The sequence below is a fragment of the Artemia sp. Qi Xiang Cuo genome, chromosome 15 (assembly GCF_049724085.1).
Source record: "Artemia sp. Qi Xiang Cuo chromosome 15, ASM4972408v1, whole genome shotgun sequence".
NCBI lineage: Eukaryota > Metazoa > Arthropoda > Branchiopoda > Anostraca > Artemiidae > Artemia > Artemia sp. Qi Xiang Cuo.
This window is the reverse complement of record NC_142808.1, coordinates 19,816,627-19,828,014: the sequence shown is the minus strand read 5'-3', so window position 1 is coordinate 19,828,014 and position 11,388 is coordinate 19,816,627. Positions and strand designations below refer to the sequence as shown.

Genomic DNA, 11,388 nt, shown 5'->3' with positions numbered 1-11,388 from the left:
ATAAAAATGTTAAGCCTTCCGATCACTTTCGACAATTATAAAGGGCACTAGCCCCAGTAGCGGATCCAGGATTTTAAGAAGGGGGGGGACTCGTTGCGAAAAATTCCCACTCGAAATTAAGCCTAACGTACTTTACTGATTTTGAAAGTTGCATGTCTCTGCTTCTATCCGTCATTTAGCTGTCGGTTGTGTAGAGCTATGCACAAAAATAAATTTATAGAAACACATCAATATTATATAACAAATTCTCGCCTCCTATTTCCACTATTAGCAAATCTATCAATAACACTTTCTACACTTATGTCAATATCACGGTGAACATGAAGAAGGGCAAGTCCGGTGAGTCTTTCCTCCGTCATTTTATTTCTTAGCCACGTTTTCAATCTTCTCAAGGTAGAAAAACTTCGTTCAACAGATGCCACACTGACAGGTAGGGCCATGAGAATCTGCCAGAGCGCTGAAATATTCGGGAAAATATCAGCATCGCAGTTCTGTTTCTGTAAAGTTTCCCCTAGTGTTTCAGGTATTCTACCTGTGCCTACATTGCTTTCTCTCAGACGAAGCCACCGAGTTTTCCATATTGTCGCTTCTCCGGCCAGGGCAGATTCACAAACCGATTGGGAGGGGAAACCCATTACTGACCAGTATCGCTGTGACAAGTCATGAATCGTATTAGCGAATTGTTGTTTGTTCGTTTCCGTACAATTTATTAGCAAGGAAGTACCGCGCTTGATAGTGTCAGCAGTTTACACGAAAAAACAACTTTCTAAGTCCAAAATAAGCGTGTTCAATGGAAAAGTAAAAATTGGGCATGTTTAATCGTCCTCTGTTGAGCTCAATGATAAATGTATCCGACTCGTTTGTTTTCTCGCTATCTTTGGGACTTCTATTTATAAAACTCGGTCAGTTGCCATGGTAATTACCTCGTCAAATGTGTTTTTAAACTCGCTTTCACTCTCCTGACGCTTGACTTGCTGCTGTGTAAGAAGGTCCTTAACATGACTTGCTGCAGACGAGAGGTCTAAGCCCTTCTTCTGGAATAGCTGACTGAGTGGTAAAATTAGTCCAGATATATAATTAAGAGAGTAAATGGTTGCTATCATGTCGGAGGATGTGACAGTAGTCAATAAGGATTTTTCTTTTGCTCCAGTTATGCATTTTACCCAGCCGCTGATGATCTCAGGAGCTCCCACTATCTACCGGAACTCTACCAGAAACTGCAGTAAGGAATCGTGCCTTTCGATCCAGCGCGTTTCACACATGCCAGTTAGCTGTGCTTTCATTACTCTGGTTAAAACATAATTGCGCTTTGCAGAAGCACCAAAAAAAGCAACTATTTCTTTTATTTATTTATTTATTTTTTAACCCGTCACTAAAAAAAAGCAAAAAGACGGAGTACAACATAATAAAAAAAAAAAAAAAAAAACAATACAGAACAAGTACTTAAAAGCACTACATCGACACTACTGCCGCAGGAGGGACGACCACTCGTGCGATAGTCTTGCGTTAAAGTTGTCAATCTGTTTTCTAACGGCCTGACATGGTTCTGTAACTTTATAATGAAGGCTAATATATGAGTTACGCGTCCACAAAGGTAATCTCAACAGATACTTCGCATAACGAAAGTAGTAGGACCGAATTTTCTTAATGTCAGATTTCAGGAGCATTCTCCAGAAAGGTGCAATATATAGAATATGTGGCAGCGCAGTTGCGTTATACAACCTAGCTAAAATCATGCGATTAAAACGGAGTTTATTTGCCACAATGTTGCCATATGACGCCGAAATTCGCTTTTGCAGGTGGCTAACTATGAGCGAGCGGGTAGCTCGCACGGAAGTTCCGACAGGGAGGCCCAAATAAGTTAACGAAGTCACTGGCTTAACGGTAATATCACCAAGTCTAACAGATACATCAATCGAATCATTCCAATTAAAAAGAGCAATCTCAGACTTAGCTGCGTTGAAACTAAGGCCGATTTTCCGGTCTTCATCATTTAACATTTTAGAAATCTCATCAAGGTACGCAAGTGTCCGTAAAGACATAACCACGTCATCAGCTTAAGAAACTAAACTTAGATTCAAACCATAAACTATCAATGAGCATTCTATATGCGATTGTGGCTCTATTATTGCATTGTTGAAAAAATCAGGTGAAACAATAGATCCCTGTCTCACTCCCTTATAAACCGGTAAAACAACATAAATATCACTCAGACCAGGAATATAAACACGGACCACGAGATTACCATATAAATCATGATACGCTCCTATCACCGAAGGGTTGGGCCCCCTCTGATACGACCCCCCTCTCATTTTATTACTCCGATGGAGTTTCTAACACTCTGGATAGAAGAAGTTTTTGACATGGAAAGATCTAGAGCATGGTTGAAACATGGGCACCGCAGGGCATTCTTTGCTACCTTTTGAACTTCTTTTACAAGTCCACAATGTTCTGAAACCATCATAGCACATCCATCAGTGCCTATGCCCACACATTTTTCCGAGTCTAGCCCAAGAGCTCGAAGAAAATTCAACACAATATGTCCAAGCATTTACTCTTTAATGGTTGGTTTGCAGTTTCCAATGCTGTCCGATCAGTAAGTTTCCTGAAGGTGTCTAAAAAAACAGCGAAATCTTCATATCTTGTGCAATTGTAATTTTTGCAAAGGGCAATACTCAGTTGTGACTTGTATGACACATCCGTTGTTTCATCAACAACCACACTGTAGAACTTGGCAGAATGAACTCGTGCAATAATTTCATTAAGAATCTCTTTGGCACAACATTCAATTAATTCATTATGTGTTGTTTTGCTTATATAAGTAGCATTAGCACCTGAGCTTTCCAAATGTTGTTTTAAAATAATATCGCCACGATTTACACGGTACCTTAAAAGTTCTCGAAAGTTCCCTTCGTTTGTCAATGGGCTTTTGTCTGGCAATATTTCTCCATCATCTCTACGGCCAGGAAGAGCAATGCTCTGTCGACCCAAGAAAACAATTGATTCTACAATTGGCTTCAATCTCGCTCTGTTTTCCTGCACTTGTTGGCTATGTTGTTCGCTTACAAGGCTTCAAATGTTCGTTTCAGGGTTATTATATTTTAGAAGGAAATGCTTGCCTGCGTCAACTGAATCGCGGTGATACTGATTATTTTCGTGAGACACCAAGTCACCGTCTTTTCCAGTTAGCGTAGCAAGAGTCACGAGGGGCTTCTTTACCAACTTTTGCAATTGATTGGAGCCTCCACCCCCTCGAACGTTAAACAAAACACAATATTTACAGAATAAGCCCCTCATCTTATTTGAAAGTACTAGCCAATGAAATTCTTCCAAGCGAGTACGATTGAAAAATCTCTTTTCGTCCCTGCCCCGCTTCTTGTAAACTGAATAGGGGAAGTTGTAGTTAGACGTCGGAATCCACGGGTTCTGAAGCAATTGATATCACGTACGATCATCCAGTTTTTTAGGTCTATCGATATAGCTTCCGATATCATTTTCGTGTGCTTATATTTTCGATGTTTGTGTTAGGCTTGGGGCTACACTCTTCGATTGATGCTAACGAATCATGCACTATCTCACTATTAGTCAAAGCGCTGGAATCACTACCATCACTGAAACTCTCATTATTTCTATTTTCAGTTAAGGCGTCCACTCGCCTAGCTTAAGCTTTCGAACAAAAAAAGTTGTCGAGAATTTTCTGCTTTCGCTTCAACTTCATAACTGGTTAATATCATCCAACAATTGTATTCTTTTCAAACCCTTCTAAAATCGTGACTAACCCTAAGGCATATGTGTTATTGGAGTCAGTTCAAGATTTTTGCTTAGTTATTGAATAAGAAACAGGTTTTGACACGCACACTTTTTGAAGCTTCAACAATGTACGAGATGACAAGCTTCAAAATGCCTTGTAAGTTCGGGTGACACCAAACACTCTAGACAATTCCCTAAAGACTTAAGACAGACAGACCAAGTGTCGTCCGATCCTTTTCAAAGATGCGTTGATCCAAGCGTTGATATCGCAATCAAGTCACATAAAATCTAATGATAGAACTTTTTGCCCAAGCAAGGGGGAGGGGGGCGATTGCCCCCCTGGATCCGCTACTGACTAGCCCTTTCAATTTCCAATCGAATGAGCCCTTTCTGAGTTTCTTCGACAACGCTTTCTGTAAAAACCTTATATGTCCCCAGAGCATAAATTATAACCCTTGCCCTGAGAGCTGTGAGGGGGTTGTCATCCTCAAAGACCTAATTTTCAGAACTTTCAACTACGTTAAACAAAACGGCTATCTCAAAATTTTGATTGGATGTGTTTGGGGAAATGATGGCGTGAGAGGGGCGTAAATTGCTCTCCAATCACTTTCAATTATTAAAAAAGGTACTAGCCCTTTTGATTTCCATGATTTCCAATCAAATGAGCCCTTTTGAAGTTTCTACGACAACACTTTCAATAAAAACCATATGTGCCCCCACGGCATAACTTGCAGCCCTTTCCCTGAGGGTTGGGGGGGGGGTGTCATCCTCAAAGACCTAATTTCCAGAACTTTCAACTACGTTGAAGAAAATCGCTATCTCAAAATTTTTATTTGATGTATTTGGGGAAACTGTGGGCGTGAGAGGGGGGATAGTTGCCCTCCAATCACTTCTGACTATTAAAAAGGGCACTAGCCCTTTCAATTTCCAATCGAATGAGCCATTTTTGAAGTTTCTACGACAACGCTTTCTAAAAAAACCTTATATGCCTCAGAGCATAACTTACAACCCTTGCCCTATTTTTCAATTCCCGATCAAATAATTCATTTTTGAATTTTCTGCGACAACACTTTCTATTAAAAAAAAAACTTATATGCCCCCCAGGCATGACTTAAAACCCTTGCCTGAGGGCTGTGGGGCGAGTGTCATCCTCAAAAACCCAATTTAGGGACTTTTTAACTACGTCGAACAAAATGGCTATCTGACAATTTTGATTGGATGTGTTTTGGGAAATAGTGGTTTTGAGAGGGGTGTTAGTTATCCTCCAATCACTTTCGACTATTAAAATGGGCACAAGCCCTTCTCATTTTCAATCGAATGAGCCTTTTTTGAACTTTCTACAACATCACTATCTATAAAAACCTTATATGCCCCCAGAGCATAACTTACAACCCTTGTCCCGAGGACTCTGAGGGTGTTATCATCCTCAAAGACCTAATTTCAAAAATGTTTTACTACTTTGAACAAAATAACTATCTAAAAATTTTGATTGGATGTGTTTGGGGGAAAATGGGGCCTGAGAGGGGGTTTAGTTGCCTTCCAATCACTTTCGGCAATTAAAAACGGCATTAGCTATTTGAATTTCCAATCGAATGAGCCCTTTTTCAAGTTTTTACGACAAAGCTTTCAATAAAAACCATATATGCCCCCCGGGCACATCTTGCAACCCTTACCCTGAGGGCTGTGGGGGGAGTTTCATCCTCAAAGATATAATTTCCGGACCTTTCAACTACTTTGAACAAAATGGCTATCTCAAAATTTTGATTGGATGTGTTTAGATAAATGGTGGGCGTGGAAGGGGTGTTAGTTGCCTTCCAATCACTTTCGACTATTAAAAAAGCCACTAGCCATTTCAGTTTCCAATCCAATTACCGTTTTTTGAAGTTTCCTCGACAACGGCTTCTATAAAATCTTATATTCCCCCAGGGCATAACTTACAAGTCCTGCCCTGAGGGCTGTGGTGGAGTGTCCTCCTCAATTACATAATTTCTATCTGGAAATCAACTACGCTGAACAAAATGGCTATATCAAAATTTTGATTGGATGTGCTTGGGGAAATGGTGAGCGTGGAAGGGGCGTTAGTTGCCTTCCAATCACTTTTGACTATTAAAGAGAGCACTAGACGTTCCAATTTCCTATCGAATGAGCCCTTTTCGAAGTTTCTGCGACAACTGCTTCGATACAAAGTGCCCTGGTATAGAAAAAAATACATTGTACTATTGCGCTGCCTATGATTCTAAATATTTGAAGTTCTTTCAGTTTATTGTTACCCACCCAAAACAAAAAATCTGAGAAAATTGGCCTTATTTTTAAAAACAGGGACCCCCCCCCCCTTATAAAAATCAATGGATCTTATTGAAAATCTCTTTATTGGATATATCATATTAGAAAACCCTATCGTAGAGGTTTCAAGTTCCAATCTTCAAAATGTAGAATTCCGCTTTTTTTTTCAGAAGAAACATCGTCGATGCATGTTTATTTTTTTGTTTATTCCCTAGGAGTTATCGTATCAAACCGAAGGTCCAAGATAATTCAGAGGGAGCTCATTCAAATGTAAATTTAAAGCTCTTTTTTAAGTGACCATACAGATTGGACCAAAGGAAAGTCTTGTTTTCTTGCTATTTTAGGGCACAAAAATACGACTTTACCCGAAGAGGATGAATTTGCAATCAATTTAAAATTCTGAGAAGCTAATTAATTTAAAAGTGTGAATAACTATATTTTAGACCTTCCAGTTGTAAAAGAAGTAATGCCACGCGGTGGCAGTACTGGATTCAACCAAGTTGATTCGCTGTATTTCTAATGAAATACTCGTAAGGATTCGTTTGGCGATCTGGAATTGCGGATCAGCTATAATGAGGGGGGGGGGAGTGAGTCATTGTCTAGGTGGTGGTAGGGTAGATTCCTAAAAAATTACATTTTAATGGACAAACTGCTTAGTCTTCACGAGGCTTCAGATAAATGTTGAAAGAGGTAGGAGGAGTAGGAATTAATTAAATTGTTTCGCTATACAGCAAAAATGTTACATTCCCATTTCTACCAGCACAGAGGTGGATAGCAAAGCAGTTCATCATCAGCCCCGGCAGGAAGTTTCTTTGGGGTTGCAAATACTGCAAGGAACTTAGTTTTCAGCAATTTTAAATGGTGTTATTTTCTTTTTTTGTATTTATAGAGGTATTTCAATAATTTCTTTATTTGTAATTAAATTAGGCTGCGCTTGGCGATCTATAATTGCGTATCAGCTATATTGAGGGGGGGTGGGGTGAGTCAGTGTTTAGATGGGGGTAGGGTAGGCTCCTAAAAAGGTACATTTTAATGGACAAACTACTTACTATTCACGAGACTTCAGATAAATGTCGAAAGAGGATGGGGGAGTTGGGATTAATTAAATCACTCCTCTATACAGCTAAAATGTTACACTCCCATTTCTACCAGCACAGAGGTGGAAAAGGCAAGGCAGGTCATCTTCAGGCCCGCCAGGAAGTTTCTTTGGGGTTGCAAATACTGCTAGGAACTTAGTTTTCAGCAATTTTAAATGGTGTTATTTTCTTTTTCTATTTATAGAAGTATTTCAATGTATTTAAACAAATGAATGTAATGTATTTATTGATAAGAAAGTCCTATTGCAGAGGTTATGATGGCTTCAGTTAGGCTATGTAGAAGATCATAAGTCTCACAGAATTTCCATCCATACAAGCAATAATACTCCTTTTTATCCAACCAAAAGTCTTTTGTAGTAATATTAACAAGGATTTTTTACCAAAATTACCATTCGTCGCCAATCTTTTAAGTTTATTCAAATGTTATCCAAAATTTAAATTTAAAATTTAAACGTAGGACGGTACCAATGTACTTATAATTATTGATTTACACATTTTAAAAGCAATTAACCAGGGATTTAAGGGACAGGTACCTCAAATTATATCTTGGTTACACCTGAGTATGATTTGGAAAACATTCAGAAATTAAATAAAAAACAGAGCTTTTCAATTGAAAGCAAGGAACAGATTTGAAACCTATTTGAAGAGATTATTTTTTATATGAAGGGGGCTGTCTCCTCCTTAGCTCCTTACTCTTTTCTAATTTTTGCCAGAAGAAAGATCATGGGTGCTTGTTTATTTATTTTTTGTTTTTTTTCCCAGGGGTGTTCGTATCGACCCAGTGGCCCTAGACCGTCGAGAGAGGGCTCATTGTATTGAAAATGAAAGGTTCTAGTGCCCTTTTTAAATGATCAAAATAATTGGAGGGCAACTAGGCCCCCTCTCACTCCACCATTTTCCTAAAATCTTCCGATCAAAATGTTGAGATAACTTTTTTCTTCAGTATAGTTGAAAGGCCCAATAACTATGTTTTTGGAAATAAAATGACCCCCTGCAGCTCCTGGGGAAAGGTTTTTAAGTTATAAAATTTACCCCTTGTTTTATTTGTTATTGGGACTATGCATACATTTCTCGGGCGGGGAGGGGAGGAAAAATTTTCTGCTGGGAGGATTTTACACGGAGATAATTTTCCATGGAGAGGAAAGTTTCCAGGGTGTGAAATTTTACCCTTGGTGAATTTGCCAGAATTCCTATACGAAATTTTTTTATGTCTTGTTTTTTCTTTACCAAATAAATTTTAGGAGTGGAGATGTTAAGGGTAATTGCCCGGGAAAATTTTTTGCCTGGATTGAATTGCCCAGAAAATATTTCTGTGCGGAGGAGGATTTTTCTGTGGAGGTGGAGCCGGGTATCCTGGCGTTATTAAAAAGACGATCAGAGATTAAATAAAGTTTTTTTCAACTGAAAGTAAGGAGCAACACTAAAAATTAAAACGAACAGAAATTATTACATATGTGAGGGGGGTTGCCCCCCTCGTTTTTTACACTAAAGTTTAGGTTTTGTGCAGATTCTTTAAAAACAACTCCTGAAAAACACTAGTCATTTAAATAGAATAATAAACAACTTTCTTTAAAGTGCCGAAAAACTTTATCATGTAGAGTGAGATGCTGAGGAGGGGGACAGCCCTTTGCGCAAATGCTATTGTCTTTGTTCGTTTCACGATTTACTGTTGCTCATTGCTTTCAGTTGAACAAACTTTTTTTATCTAATGAAGCTTACAACCATTATTCTAAAGGCAATGAAAAAAGTATGTCAATTAAAGTGAAAGTATATAAAAATGGAGAAAGTAATCAATTCAAAAATTACACAAAACAACAGCCTACTTACAAAAACTAAGATATAAACCCCCAGCATTCAGTTCTGTTGAGCAATGCCGAAGCGTTGGACGGATATTTTTTAACAATATCGACAGTTTTGAACTTGATTATCAAATACGAAAATATTTAATGCGTTTAGACTCAATTATTCATAAAAAGTAACGCATTATCAAAGTAGTTTGTTCCAAATAAAAGATTAAAACTAAGATATACAAAATAAAACAAAAACTTTTAATTCAATATTTTTAATTTAATTTTGAATACCAAATTTTGCCCCTTATTAAGTTTTTTTCCTTATGTTTTCTTTAATTATACGAACTTTCTTGTGTACTAATAACTGCACTAATTACAAATACAAATACATATTTAGGATCGCCATAAACAGCTGATTCTTTGATTTAGTGTTATCAATAGTTAGGCTGTTAAGCTTTCGTTAATGGGTCAAAATCTATTGTCAGGCAGTCAACGATGGGGCAATACACATTTTTTCAATGGTACTTCCATATTCTGCTTTTTTTTTTGGTTCCCTTATAATTACTTTGTAATCCGAAATTTCCTGGGGGAAAAATTTCCTTTCCCCCTGCCCCCCCCCCAACCCCTGCCAGTGCCCATGGTGGAGAAGGATCAGGCGCAGTAGTATTGGCGTCAGGTGGCTTGGTGCTGCAATGAGTCTTAGTATTAGTAGTAGTAGTAGCAGAAGTATACCAAAAGCCGTTCATTTAGGAGAATTCCCAATAGAATATTAAAAACGAACATATAAAAAACAAGGGAAGATAATGAGCTACGTCGAAATTTAAAAGATAAAAAAAGGCATATATAAAGTTGGATATGAATTGAGGTCCTTTTTGTGCTAGTTTCCCACCCTTGGTGGGTGTTAATGGGAAGCTGGGGTGGGGAGCTTTGTAGAACTGCCTGAAAGTAAAGAGTGATGTCCAAAGTTTAAAATAACATAAATAGCAAAATTGTCATTAGACCAAAGAGTACGAGATAGTAATTCACTTGAAGTCTTAGAAAAGCTGTAAAAAATAATTAACCGTTTTCCTATTGCTTTATTTATTTATTTTCTTCCAAAAAATTTTACCTGAAAAAGGTGTTGTTTCTCAAGAGTATGCTATTGGAAATGCGAACTTCTTTTCTTTGAAACGGAAATTATACTTAAGTGCAAAGACCATGGGTTGAGCATGCTTTCCGCAGCCCGCTCATAAATACAGCAATTTTGTTCCAAGTTTTAATGTTGCTCTTTACTTCATGTAAAAATAAGACTTATTCATACAAAAAGAAACCTCCATAGCAGAATAGAAATAAACCCAATTAGTTTTCTTTTTAACTGTGTAGGCTACTCCAGAGACAAAAAAAAATATGTGAAGCTTAAACCAATGTTTTTTTTATATTCTATGTCTGCAGATATGGTCTGAAATTTTTTTTTATCTTTACCCATAGGACCAAGGCCGTACCCAGGATTTTTTTTCGGAGGAGGTTTTACCCCCCAAAAAAAAATTCGGGGGGGGGGGCTTACACAAACAAAACCTCAAAAATTGCATACAAAATTTGTTTATATCCAATTTTGTTACGTTTTTACGAGTCAGTAAAACATTTCGGGGGGGGGGGGAGGGGTTATAATGCTAACCGGGCCCAAGGTCGTACCCAAGATTTTTTTTTCGGAGGGGATTTTACTAAAAAAAAATTCGGGGGGGGGGAGGTTAAACAAACAAAACTAAAAAAACGCATACAAAATTTGTTTATATCCATTTTTGTTACGTTTTTACAAGTCAGGGTACGGCCTTGACCGGGCCAGTAACCTTTGAAAGTGACTTGCGTATGTCCCTTGTGAGTTGTGAGCCCCTGAACTGACAAACATTTGAAAAGTTGAAAATCATTCTATCCACCCTATCTTTCTCGAATTTCGAACCTTCAACATCGATAAGAATAAGATACATTTCATTCTGTTACAGCTTAGATGTTACACTGGTAGCGAAGTTGCATTGCAGACATACTAACACACGCAATCTTTTCAGTTGAATTCTGGCAGTTGATAAAGACAAGTGTAGAATATTGAAGTTCTGGTAAAAAAAAGTAAGTAAATTCCATTTTTGCGGGAAAGAAGTTTTGAAATATTCTGGGAAAGCTTTAGAATCAATCATAATTGTATAACAAGCTTATAGATTACTAATCCTGGACTAGATACTGAAATAAGCAAAGTCTCACATCATTAGATTCAAGAAGTTAGTATTATGCCGATCAGACTTGCAGTGCTAGTCTACTAGCCTACTTGCGTTTAATACCCCCTTCCCCATTTACAACAATTTAGGGGTGGTAAAATTCTACTTTAGCTTCTTTTGGCTATCTTGGAAAGGGGTTAGGTTAGGAAAATGAAACTTTCAGGGATGGGTCTACAGGCTAAAGTATGGGTAAATATTTCGTAGCTCATATTATTGACGGTA

The 11,388-nt window shown here is 37.9% G+C and overlaps 1 protein-coding gene across 1 annotated transcript; it reads right to left on the bottom strand.

Annotated features, from left to right (window-relative positions):
* Positions 1 to 233: 233 nt before the first annotated feature.
* Positions 234 to 635, bottom strand: LOC148943425 (52 kDa repressor of the inhibitor of the protein kinase-like). The gene has a single exon (XM_089101131.1). The coding sequence runs from the start codon at positions 633 to 635 to the stop codon at positions 234 to 236; it is 402 nt and encodes a 133-aa protein (XP_088957257.1).
* Positions 636 to 11,388: the final 10,753 nt, after the last annotated feature.

Coding starts and splice junctions, on each gene's coding strand:
- LOC148943425 (XM_089101131.1), bottom strand. CDS start 635: ATGGGTTTCCCCTCCCAATCGGTTTGTGAATCTGCCCTGGCCGGAGAA.